This window comes from Canis lupus, chromosome 21, assembly GCF_011100685.1.
Source record: "Canis lupus familiaris isolate Mischka breed German Shepherd chromosome 21, alternate assembly UU_Cfam_GSD_1.0, whole genome shotgun sequence".
Lineage (NCBI taxonomy): Eukaryota > Metazoa > Chordata > Mammalia > Carnivora > Canidae > Canis > Canis lupus.
Genome location: NC_049242.1, coordinates 27,950,320 through 27,963,376, shown reverse-complemented (window position 1 = coordinate 27,963,376; position 13,057 = coordinate 27,950,320). Strand labels below are relative to the sequence as shown.

General features: G+C 33.2%; 1 protein-coding gene and 1 pseudogene across 1 annotated transcript; both read right to left on the bottom strand.

Annotated features, from left to right (window-relative positions):
* Positions 1 to 3,324: 3,324 nt before the first annotated feature.
* Positions 3,325 to 5,614, bottom strand: LOC491645 (olfactory receptor 52E4). The gene is made up of 2 exons (XM_038568845.1): positions 5,559 to 5,614; positions 3,325 to 4,617 (listed from the first exon to the last, which is right to left on the bottom strand). Exon 2 carries the CDS (start codon positions 4,568 to 4,570, stop codon positions 3,632 to 3,634), a length of 939 nt encoding a protein of 312 aa, XP_038424773.1. The 5' UTR covers positions 4,571 to 4,617; positions 5,559 to 5,614; the 3' UTR covers positions 3,325 to 3,631.
* Positions 5,615 to 11,819: 6,205 nt separating this feature from the next.
* On the bottom strand, positions 11,820 to 12,762 carry OR52E11P (annotated as a pseudogene).
* Between the last annotated feature and the right edge of the window lie 295 nt (positions 12,763 to 13,057).

Genomic DNA, 13,057 nt, shown 5'->3' with positions numbered 1-13,057 from the left:
AAATCAACAACACAAGAAACAACAGGTATTGGTGGGGATGTAGAGAAAAAGGGACACTAGTACATTATTGGTGGGAATGCAAACTGTTGCGTTTGCCACAAACTGTGGCAACTATGGAAAACAGTATGGAGGTTCCTCAGAAAGTTAAAAATAGTACTAAAAATATCCAGTGGTAGCACTGCAAAGAATACAAAACACTAATTCGAAAGAATATATTCATCTTTAGGTTTATTGCAGGATTATTTGCAATAGCCAAATTATGAAACCAGCCAAACTATCTATAGATGAATGGATAAAGATGCAGTATATATACAATCACATATCATTCAGCCATAAAAAATGAGATTTTGCTATTTGCTACACATGGATGGAGATAGAGAGTATAATGTTAAGTAAGTCAGTCAGAGAAAGACAAATACCACTCATATGTGGAATTTAAGAAATGAAACAAGCAAACAAAGGGGGGAAATGAGAAAGAGAAACAAACCAAGAAATACACTCATAACTGTAGAGAACAAATAGATGGTTACCAGAGGGGAAGTGGGTGGACTGATGGATAAAATAGGTGATGGGGATTAAGGAGTGCACTTATCATGATGAGCACTGAGTGATGTATAGAATTGTTGAATCACCAAATTTTTACACCTATAACTAATATAATACTATATGTTGACAATACTTGAATTAAAAATAAAACCTCTAAAAATGTCAATTACTTTCCTAAATACAAACAATGAAAAAGTGGAATTTAAAATTAAAAACATAATACAATTTACATTAGCAAGCAAAAAATGCTTAGGTATAAATTTTAAAACACGTGTACAATATCTATATGAGAAAAACTGTAAAACTCTGTAAAGAGAAGGATTAAATAAATAAAAAGAGGAGTAGTACATGTTCACAGTAGGATGACAATATTGTCAAGATGTTAGATCTTCCCAACTTGATGTATAGATTTATTATAATCCCAGTCAAAATCTCAGGAAGTTACTTGTGAATATTGGAAAATTGATTACAGTTTATATGAAGAGGAAAAAGATGTCCAGAATAGCCAATGCAACATTGAAGGAAAAGAACGAAGTTGGAGAAGTTATACTACCTGACCTAAAGACTTAGTATAAATCTATATAATTAAGACAATGTGATACAGACAAGAGAATAAACAGATCAGTGGAACAGAATAGAGAGCTCAGGAATAGGTCCCTCAAAATAGAGTCAACACATATTAAAGTCATCATAATATTTTTGGACTTCATAATAGTGTGTTGTATGTCACTGAGACTTTAATTACTTTAATTACATTTCCTGATTATTAATGGCACTGAGATGTTTTATGCAGTGATTTTCAATCTGTATATATTTTTCATTTTATTTTTTTTTATTTTTATATTAAAAAAGTTTGTCCACTAATATTGAATGGTTAGTTTTTTTTAATCTAATTTTATTTTATTTTTTAAAAAGATTTATTTATTTGAGAGAGAGAGAGAGAGAGAGAGAGACTGAGAAAGAGGGTGCAAAAGCGGGGGGGGGGGGGCAGCAGAGGGAGAGGGAGAAGAAGACTTCCCGCTTAGCAGGGAGCCAGATGCAGGCCTCTATCCCAGGACCCTGGCATCATGACCTGAGCTGTAGACAGACACTTACTGGCTGAACCATCCAGGTGCCCATCTTTTTATCTAATTTTAAAACTACCTTGTGTATACTAAATGCAAGTGCACTATCATATAATTAATTTGCTAGATTTTCTTGAACTCTGCAACTTGTGTTTTTATTCTCTTAATTAAACTTTGGAAGAACAGAAGCTCTTAAATTTTTATGAAATGCAGCTCAATAATTTAAAAATATATCTGATTATTAATCTTTAATATAATGTCTCCTAGAAGATTTTTAATTTTAGGTTTTACGTTTAGATTTATGATCCATACTTATTTTTGCATAGGATGGAAGGTATAGATTGAGGGGCATACTTTTGCATATGATCACCCAATTGTTCCAAAATCTATCCATTCTATATTGAATTACCTTAGCATTTTGTTGAAAATCAATTAAGACTATATGTGTGGATCTATTTTAGGCTTCCTATACTAGTTTGTTGATTAATTTGCATTTCTTTATGCCACTACTTTATGCATACTGTCTTTATTAAATCCTCCAACTTTGTTAACATTTTTTCAAAGTTGTTTGGTTAGTTACTTTACATTTCCACATATATTTTTGAAACAGTTTTTCAATTTCTACAAGAGAAAGCCTGCTGGAAATTAAATTGGAATATGATTAAATCTAAATATCAACTTGGAGAGAATAGAAATATTCACAATACCGAGGCTTGGATACATGACAATTGTGTATATATCTCCTTTTATATATGTTCTCACCATTGTTTTTTGTTTTCTTTCTGCAAGTCTTACTTTTTAAAAAAATAAAATGTGTCCCTAAATATTCTATCTTGAGGCTATTGCAAATAATATTTTTATATATTTTTCTAACAGAATGTCATTAGAATAAGAAATTTAAATGTTTGTTTAGTAATCTGGTATCCTCTAAACCCACAGATTAGTTCTAGCAGCTTTTAGTATGTTATGTAAGATTTTTCTACATGGAAAAACCATATCAATAGTAAATTTCCTTCTAATATCAATGATTTTTATTTCCTTTTACTGACCTTACTACATTGGCTGGACAAAAGCAAGTAGACATTTTAAGAACAGAGAGGCTTGAATATTTTTGATAATAGAGAGAAAATAGTCTTTCTTCATTATGATGTAATCTACCAATTTCCAGAGGTTTTCCTTATCCTACTGGTGAGTTTCCTTCTCTTTCTCATTTTCTGAAATTTTTATCAGGAATTCATGATGGATTTTGTCAAATTTTTTTCTGCATTTATTAACATCGTATATAATTACCTTTGTTTGAAAATATGTTGAAAAGCATTAATTTATTTTTCAAATTAAAATTTCCCCCGCATTTATTAGGTAAGTGCTACTTGGCCATAATATAGGATTATGTTATTTATCATTAAACTCAATTTACATAATTCTTAATACTTTTTGCAACTGAGTTTATGAAGAAATTTGATAAATAATTTTGTTTTCATGAATGCTTTCCTCTGGTTTTGTAGAGTTGGCAACATAGAATGAGTTTAACTCTTTCAGAGACTCAGTTGAGTGATAAATAGCATGCAGACTGCCATAACCCTCTGAGTGAAATTAAGAAATATCACCTAGATAAAAGTAATATTGGCAGATAAATAGGTAATTGAAGAACAGATTCCAAATTATTGGTGCATCAATATTTTGAAAAACTGAAGGATTTTATGCCACCAGAATCTTTTTTTTAATCAAATCTGTACATAAATTTCACTGCTGGCATATTTACACACATTTGAGAATTTTGTTACATTCTTTACAAAGCCCCACAGTCTTCTTTCACCTTAAATGAGAAAAAGCAGTATGTAATCTATTGAAAAAAGTGCAAATTACATAAAGGCATGATGAAGTGTGAATTTAGGAGACACTAATAAAGACTGAAGTGATGCCAAAGTGGCCCTTACATGATTCCAGTTTGGGGCACCTTGAGAGATATACAGGTTGAAGGTCAGCCTAAAAGAATTTATTGATTTTTGAATACATTTGGGTCACTCTTTCTTTACAAATATTTTCACAACTCGGTCCCGAATTTGCTTTGTCCTGACCCCATAAATGACTGGGTTTAAACAAGGGGGAACAACCACGTACAGATTGGCCAAGAGGATGTGAATGCAGCGAGGAATATTTCTGCCAAATCGGTGTGTCATAAAAGAGAAAAATGCTGGTGTGTAGAAGGCTAGGATGACACAGACATGTGAACCACATGTACTAAGTGCTTTGAGTCTGGCATCCCTCGAAGGAAGACAGAAAACAGCTCGTAGGATCTGAACATAGGAAAGGGCAATAAGGATCAAGTCAAAAATCAGGGCAGCAATGGTAAATAAACCATAGATGATGTTGACCCTTATATTAGCACAGGCAAGACGGGCGATTCCCATGTGTTCACAGTAAGTGTGAGGAATAATGTAGTGTCCACAAAAGGGCAATCGTTTGAGAAGAGGGCAGAAGGGGATGACAAGGAGGACTGGCCTCCCCACTACAAAGGAGGCCATGATGGCTACCACTCTGTTGGTGAGAATAGTGGTGTATCTCAGTGGATAACAGATAGCAACAAAGCGGTCAATTGCCATGGCCAGCAGTACGACAGATTCCATACCAGTATAGGTATGGATAAAGAACATCTGAATGAGGCAGCCTTCAAATCTTATCTCCCTGAAGTTGAGCCAGAATATAGCTAGCATCTTGGGAATGGTAGAAGTGGAGAGGCCTAGGTCAATAAAGGAGAGGAGAGCCAGAAAATAGAACATGGGTTGATGAAGACTCTGATCAGTCTTAATCACAAACAGGATTGTGACATTCCCCACAAGTGCTATCAGATAAACAACAAAGAAAGGGAAAGCAATCCAGATATGGAAAGCTTCCAAACCAGGTATACCCAACAGAAGGAAGGCAGAGGGATATGAGGCACTGTCATTGACAGAAGACATCCTGCTGAGAACTCTTGGAAAATACTCTATGGTCTTCTTCAGTATTTCTGGGGAGACACAAGGGAATATATATGGTGATTATAAATATATAATGGTACACCAACTAGACACTTACAAATATAATGGGAAAGAATGTAAGGATAATTGACCTTTAAATTTAAATTATTGACTATTCCATGTAATATTCCATGGAGACTGTGAAAGTTAAAAATAGTCTTTTCTGGTGGTAGTGTGTTGTAGTGATCCATGATCATCTTTAGCTCATTCTTTTGTGAAAATCTCATCTGTATTTACTATTATCAACTGAAAACACTTCCAGTAACCAAAATTTGTATTACATTTTCAAATCAACTTGGTGACTTAGTTGAGTGGATATGTAAGAGAAAACTCTACAAAAATGTTATGGAAAAAAAGAATGAGGAATTGGAATGAGAAGAACTTTTGATATGATGATCAAGAAAATATCTACTTACAAGGCTTATTTGTCTATCATAGTGCCCTCTTTGTTAGGTGTTACCTTTCCCTTTACTTGCCTTAATAAGACTGTATTTAGATTTATATTTTCACAAAACTGTGCATTTAGGCTGTAAAGAACTTATTAGTAGTGTTTTCTACCTTTACTATCAAAAATTCACCACATAATACAAAAAGAGAGATAATTGTAGTACATGTAAAAAATATTCATTAAATTCAGAATCTAGATGTGATATTTTAAAAATAAGAAACTTTTAGCAAAGTAGGAGAAAAATAAAATGTGTTCAATTTAGTGAAAGGAATATGAAAAACCCATATAGTGAGTGGTGAAACACAGAAAGGTTTGTTTCTGGGGTTGAGAATAAAAGCAAGCATATCACTACCATCAATTATATTTAATATTTTACTGGAGGTTCCAACAAAGTCAATATATCAAGAAAAAGTAAATAAGAAGACATTAAAATTGGAATGAAGGAAGTAAACTTTCTTATTCATAAGTGATATGAACACTTACATAAAAATCAATAAATTTAGGGATGCCTGGGTGGCTCAGCGGTTGAGTGTCTTGCCTTTGGCTCAGGGTGTGGCCCCAGAGACCCAGGATCGAGTCCCACATTAGGCTCCCCTCAAGGAGCCTGCTTCTTCCTCAGCCTGTGTCTCTGACTCTCTGTGTCTCTCATAAATAAATAAATAAAAATTTTTAAAAATCAATAATTTAGAACTAATTATTTAGCTTACCAATTAATCAGATACAAGAATCAATACTTTTCTGTATACTTCCAGCATACAATTAGAAAGTAAAATTTTAAATTAAAATTTTGTGAAAATTCACATACCATTTATAATGTCATCAAAAGCATGGAATACTTAACAATAAGCACTTAAAATTTTAAAAGACATTTTAAAACATACAACATGTCCATGGTCTGGAAAACTGAAATATGATAAGATGTCAGTTCTTCCTAAGTTGATCAATAACTTTAAAACAGCTTCAATTAATACCAAGAAATTTAAGCTTTTTCTAAAATAATTATAAGAATATCCTAAATTCTTTGGAAAATAATAACAAGACAGAGGTACTTATAATAGACTTCAGACTTTAAGAAGTTCAAGGAAGTGTGCTAATTGCACAAAGATGGACAAATAGATAAATACAGCATAACAGAAAGAACAGAATAGACATATTTTCCATCATCAGGTAAATTTTATAAAGTGAGCAATGTAGTAATTCAGTGTAGATAGGAGAGTTGTTTCTACCAACAATAATGGTGCAACTAAATATACTTATGGAAAACAAAAAAGAATCTTGATTCTAGCTTCACAACAAAATCAAATATTAATTACATTTCTAAAATAGACATAGATGTTGAAATTAAAAAAAAGCAACTCAAATTCTAACATGTATGAAGTCAAAGGAAGGAGAATATCTTTGCAACCCAATGGAAAGTGATGGTTTCTTAGAACACAAAAAGCAATACCATAAAAATATAGCCTCTTAAATGCTATTAAATTTTAAAACTTACTCTTAAGAACATGAATTTAGAGGTCAAAGCCAGGGAGAAATCAGTCACAACCTCTTATTTCTGTAAAAGGATTTGTGTTAAGAGCATATGACAGTGCTTACAGCTAGCAAATAACGAACAAAAACTGAACTCCTAGGAGCCTTCTCAAGATGAGTGAATGTATGTGTCCACACAAAGACTTGTACAAGAATCTTCGTAGCATCAATAGTGAACAGACAAATAAATTTTGAAATACTTATACAATGAAATTCTACTCAGCAATAAAAATGAATTGACTATATGTGTGTTAATGTAGATGAATCTATATCATTATAGTGAAATATCAACTGCTACTAATTACTAAAGAGTACTAATTAAATAACTTCATTTATATGAAGATCTAGACCATACAAAGAAAATGGGAACTGCAGCACATGGCTGTCTCAGTCGGTAGAGCTTGTGACTCCTGATCTCATGGTTGTGAGTTCAAGCACCAACTTGGGTGTAGAGACTACTTAAAATTAAATATTTAACAAAAAATGGATACTGAAAATATCTATTTAGTGGTAGCCCAGAGTTTGAAAGGGGTCACAGACAGACTGGGAAGGAACACAAAAGGACTTTTTGAGATGATAGAAAAATTTATATCTTTATAGAGGTATAGGATTTATAGATACATACACTTTCCAAAACTGTACAGATATTTTTATATTTAAACAAAATGCAAATTTTACTTAAAAAAAATCAAATCCAAGGCTGGAGAAAATAGAATGTTTACAGTTGTTGACACTGAATACTGAGAACATTATGCATCTCTGCTTAGTTTGTAAATGTTTGAAATGCTCCATTGAAATGGTATAATATATAAATGTAGTTGAAATAAGTGTCATCTTTAATGTTTTATAAAGTACAGTATCATTTGCTTTAATAAAATATTCAGTTTGAGAGCTTATTTTAAACACAGAATTATTTACCCCCCTAAAAATTCCCAAAATTTAAAATATTTCAAAATCCCACTCAAGGAGCATACAAAAATTATTGTTTCAAATGGCATTTAGCTTTTATTCCTGATATTTTCCGTTTTATTCACACTCATCAGCTTTTAAGTCAAATGCTAACTGTGGTATTTTCTTTATGATTATGTGCAACAAGTTCACTAACCAAAATCACTCTGAATAATGACAAATTTGAGGGGGAAGTACACAACCACATAGTATGCTAGCAGTGTATCCTAGGATGTGTTTTACTCTTCTCTCTGAGCTTTCTTAAATTTAGCATTTGTTTTGCAGTTAGTAGGGTATTTTTATGTTCTATTGAAATTTCCCAAACATCCTCAACATCTTCAACCAAATTTCAAATTACTCCATTATTAAAATTCATAATTTATTTTAGGAATCCAGAGGCATAATCAACTGAGAATGTACCAATTGAGATGGTCTTTGAAATATATTTTTTCTCTAGTTCAGGTACATACATAGATAATTTAGATACATACATAGATATTATTCTCCTTTATTTGACTGACTTTATGCTACCAAAAGGTCAAGCAAAGAAAAAAATATTTACCAAACACCAATACTCAATGCTTTATAAATATTCTCACTCAAATTTCAAAATGTCTCTCTGAAGTAGCTGTTATCATATCAGATTTATAGGCAAACAAAGCTAAAGTGAAAAGAGTCCAAGGTGTTTGTCTTACATAACTCACAAACATTTGTTGTATGATTAGAAATTGAATTATGTGTCTGTCTCCCTATTGTTAAATTTACCCTGGGCAAATTTAATACCACTGCTAAGGTAAATATAGAAGTAGGGATTAATTATAAATTAAAAATAAAAACTTCTATTCAGAATTATAGAAATAATTTTATAATTATTAAATATTCATGTTTTTTTTCTTCCTGTCTCATTTCCTGTAGTGTTTAGCAGTCAGATCCTAAAATAAAAACAATATATGTGTTCTTCAAGTATAAGAAGAAAGAGGTTGACAGTTTAGACCACAAATTATATGATCTAGAATTGGTGGGGGTCTAGAGTGATCCCAGGGCCAGGTAGAGGTGAGATTAGAAGGAAAGAAAAGTCTGAGGATTTCAGTGGTTCTTAGCAACTAAAGCAATGGAAATATGTTGAGTTTTGGGGGAGTACACAAAGGAAAAGTTAGTGAATTTCAGGGAGCTATTTTTACCTAGGAAAAATTGTTGTAATTAAAACATAGAAGTTTTGTCAAGAATGACTTGACAAAGTCATTCTTTGTCAAGAATGACTTGACATTCTCTAGGACCATTTCATCTTCATTTGCTGTTGTGTTGATGATACCATCTGATAAGTACATCCCAGTTGAAACACAGGCATTACAGGCATGTAAAAGGAAATTTCAATGGTTTGAAGTTTAATTAAAGAGAATCATAAATGTGAGGTTCATGGTGAAAGATTCTCTGTTAACAAAGTCAGTCTTCTCCTTAGTATCTATGATTTTGCCACCATTAGGGATTAGTAACTTATTTCAATATTTTCATTACATTCATTTCAGCATAATTCAGGGTTAAAAATATTTGACACCAACAATACATCATTAGATTATTGAGACTAGGTAGGCTTAATGCCAAAATTTCTCCACAGAGTACTTCCGGCATTCACTGTCTATTTATAGACATTTGCCTGACAGATGAACCAGTGTGTCCCATGCCTACCCTTTCTCAAAAGTTGTAAAGGTGTGGATTTATTTGAAAGTCTCATGATTTACATTGTTTCAGACCCTGACCAGCAGATAGAGCCTCTTACTAGACTGTTTTTGCCAACTGATGTACGCTCAGTGTCAAATTCATCTTTCTGTCCCTATCAGAACCCATCTTTCTATTGTGACTAATTAAGAATCAGTTAGGTTGGTGTTCAGTGACGCTCTCTTTTAACCCAGGTAAACATAGCTTTATGTCTTCCTTCACTCTCTCACATACTAATAACCTTTAGAAAGTCATTCCTTGAGCTTTATTTTACTTATCTGTAGAGGTTGAGATAATCATTGTATAAACTTCAAATAGATCTAGTGCTAATACAATAAGAGGCTGTATATATGGTGCCTAACAAAATGTCTTGATGCTATGACCTTAGCACCATTAGGTAGAATAATTTGTCATTGTTATCCATAGATGTGATTCTTGATGTTAATATTTGATTTTCTAAAAACAACACAAAGTGAAAAAAAAAACACTATTAGCTTACTAATACTTTAAACATAGTCCATAGAAAGGACCGTGAGAACTGAGTCCTCACCATTCAAGCTAAATCAAAAATTAAAAACTTAATCTAATTAGATTAGGAGATATGTTTTAAAGCATCTTCATAATATTCCAGGCAAGCATTGCTCATTTAGTTAGGGGACAAATGGTAAGACTTTTAAGACTCCTCTATCGAATTCCATTAAACTTTCTTCCTGAGATAAATATGCAAATTACTTTAATTTCATTCTGAAACACAGAATACATAGGTTGGATTTGATTCAACTGGAACAAAACAGGACTCTATCTCAAATTCTTCGTTTTTTATCACTCAAACTGAAAAACACTCTCATCTTTACAAAATCTAAACACTGGTTAACTCACAGGTAGAATGAATTTTGCAGCTCAGAGCGCAAAGGTCATCATCCTCACTACCACTTTTGTTTCCATGGTTCTGGCCTCTGATCACTCACCCAGGCTAACATCTGTAGGGAAGTGCTCCTTCCTGTGTGCTCCTTCTCTGTGGGGTAGCTGAAAAAAAAAGGACTTCCATCTGTGATATATCTGTAAGTGGCACTACTTGATGCAACTTTCCAAAACTCTCCTCAGTGTTCACTATGCTGAGCTGCCCCGCCCATCTCAACTTTTTCATGGGAGACCTCCCATAAGTATGAAAATATAACTTGGGCGACGTTCTCAGGGAAAATGTTATGCCTTCTTCTGCAGTGTCAGTCTGGCCTTTCTGCCCAGAATTCCTCAAGAAGACTTTATGCAGAGGATGTAGCTCCCGTGGGAAGGACATCATTGGTAAATCCCTTCAGGGACTGAGTATCTGGGGAGCTTGAGTCAAGCTTTCTGAAGCATCTGGGTTCATACCTGCTTCCAGGGAACTGAGAATTCTTTTTGTATTTGTCTCTTAGGCATGCTAATTTTTATGTCGTTCATTTTCATGTCCATCTTTTATATCTATTAATTTTCTCTATTTTAATGATAGTATATTCATATTCAAAGTATATATATATACACTATATATGTCATCTTTCATTCTCATTTCTGAATATTCATGCTCACTGTGTTATATAATTCCATTTTAAGCTACATAATAATATGTTGACACCTACATGTTTTCTTAACCTTTGAGCACCTATTTCACAGTCTGTTTCTATATTAAATTATAGCAAAGCAGGTAAGGGAAGTGTGCTGAAACTAAATAACTCATTTAAAATCCTGTTACATAATAGTTGTAAAAATTACTTAACTTCTGGATCTCCACTTAACTCATTATAAAATGTGAACTACCCAAGAACCAAATGTAGTTCCTAGAACATTATAAAGGGTCAAGAAATATTAGATGCCATTATTAGTAGCCATATTACCTCTTGCTTCATAGAGTTCAATGATTCTTAAGTCATAAGAGATTGTGAAGTGCATCTTCCCATCAATACCTTATATAAAGAGTTCATTTTTCTTACTAATAGTATCTTATCTCTACTTACATGTAAAATTTACTTACTTGTTTTTGTCCATAGTCTTTTTTATATGCTCATGTTGTGTGTGTAGTTTACTCATCTGAGAAATGAGTTTCTATTTCAACTTTGAAAATAGTACTTACTCTAAAATAATGTTAATATGTAATATTATTATTGCTTCAGTTCCCTCAACTATAGGAAGGGAAAAAAATAGAAATTACTTATTGTAGTTGTAAGAGTTTAAAGAATTAACACAAAGTCTTGAAAGCAGTGGCTGGCTCATAATATATGTCTATTTTTGTTATTATTTTTAAATTTTTATCAACTTCATGGAATTTTTTCATGTAAATGCTATTTTATTTATCACAATTTCTGGCATTTGTGATATGTGGTTGAAACTATGCTTATATTAAGTATTTATTATTGTTTCTTTTGGCTGACACTTTCTAAGATGAATGAAAGACTTTATACATCTGCACATAGGATACCATCTTCCCCAAACATTGTACTGTGGCAATTTTGGGAGTAGAGAATAAGTTCCATTTTCTCATACTCAAGCCTCTTAACTCTTAACTCTGAAGTCCAAACTTCATAGTTTATATGTTAAAATTCTAGTTACTTTTTCTCTTATCTGCCTAGTTCTGACCTCATAAATTACAGGGTTGAGAGCAGGTGGGATGATGACATAAAAGTTGGCAAGAAGAATGTGGATGTATTGAGGAACATTTTGGCCAAATCGGTGGGTCATGAAGGAGAAAAATGCTGGAGTGTAGAAAGCCAACATTACATACACATGGGAGCTACAAGTGCTGAGTGCCTTCATTTGGACATCCCTGGAAGGGAGACAAAAGACAGCATGGAGGGTATAGACATAGGAGATGATAATGGCTATGATGTCAAACACCAAAATAGAGATAGCACATAAGCCATAGATGATGTTTACCTTTATGCTGGCACAGGACAGGCGGGCAATGCCCATGTGCTCACAGTAAGTGTGGGAGATGATTTGGTGTCCACAGAAAGGTAATCTTAAGATGAGCAGAACAAAGGGTATTGCTAGGGATAGCTAGGGATCTCAGAAGGATGATCAATGCTATAATGGATACCACATTGTTTGTCAACACCAGTGTGTACCGAAGAGGGTTAAAGATAGCCACGTAATGATCATAAGCGATGGCCACGAGCACAGCTGACTCCATACCAGTACATAAGTGGATGAAGAACATCTGAATGAGGCAGCCCTCAAAAGTGATTTCTCTCAAGTTGAACCAGAAAATGCCAACCATCTTGGGGATGGTGGATGTGGATAGGCCCATGTAAACAGAGGAGAGAATGGCCAAAAAGTAGAACATAGGATGATGGAGACTATGATCAGTCTGAATCACAAAAAGAATTGTAAGATTTCCCAATAAGGCTGTCAGTTATATAACACAAAATGGAAAACCAATCCACATATGCATGTCTTCCAGCCCTGGAATTCCCAGCAAGAGAAAGAAATTGGGATGGAATTGTGTGTCATTAGAAGGCACCATGCTTCTGTAGAACTTGTACAGCTGCATAGACTAGATGTCTCCCAATGTTATTGATTTCCTACACAATGATACAAAATATGTTTGAGGTTTTCTAATATCCCTGACCATCATGACATAACTGTGTGATTTTTTTTGAAAACTGAAGTACATGCTATTATTATTTTATTTCAACCAAGTTTTCAGATTTATTAGATTTGTTTTCATTCATTTCTATAACATAATTAAACTTTCATCAAGGACCAATAGAATATCATGCAAAGGGCTAGATATTTGGTGTACAGATTATACATCGTTA

Bases quoted from the DNA above. Each gene is read 5' to 3' on its own strand.
- LOC491645 (XM_038568845.1), bottom strand. From the start codon at position 4,570: ATGTCTTCTGTCAATGACAGTGCCTCATATCCCTCTGCCTTCCTTCTG.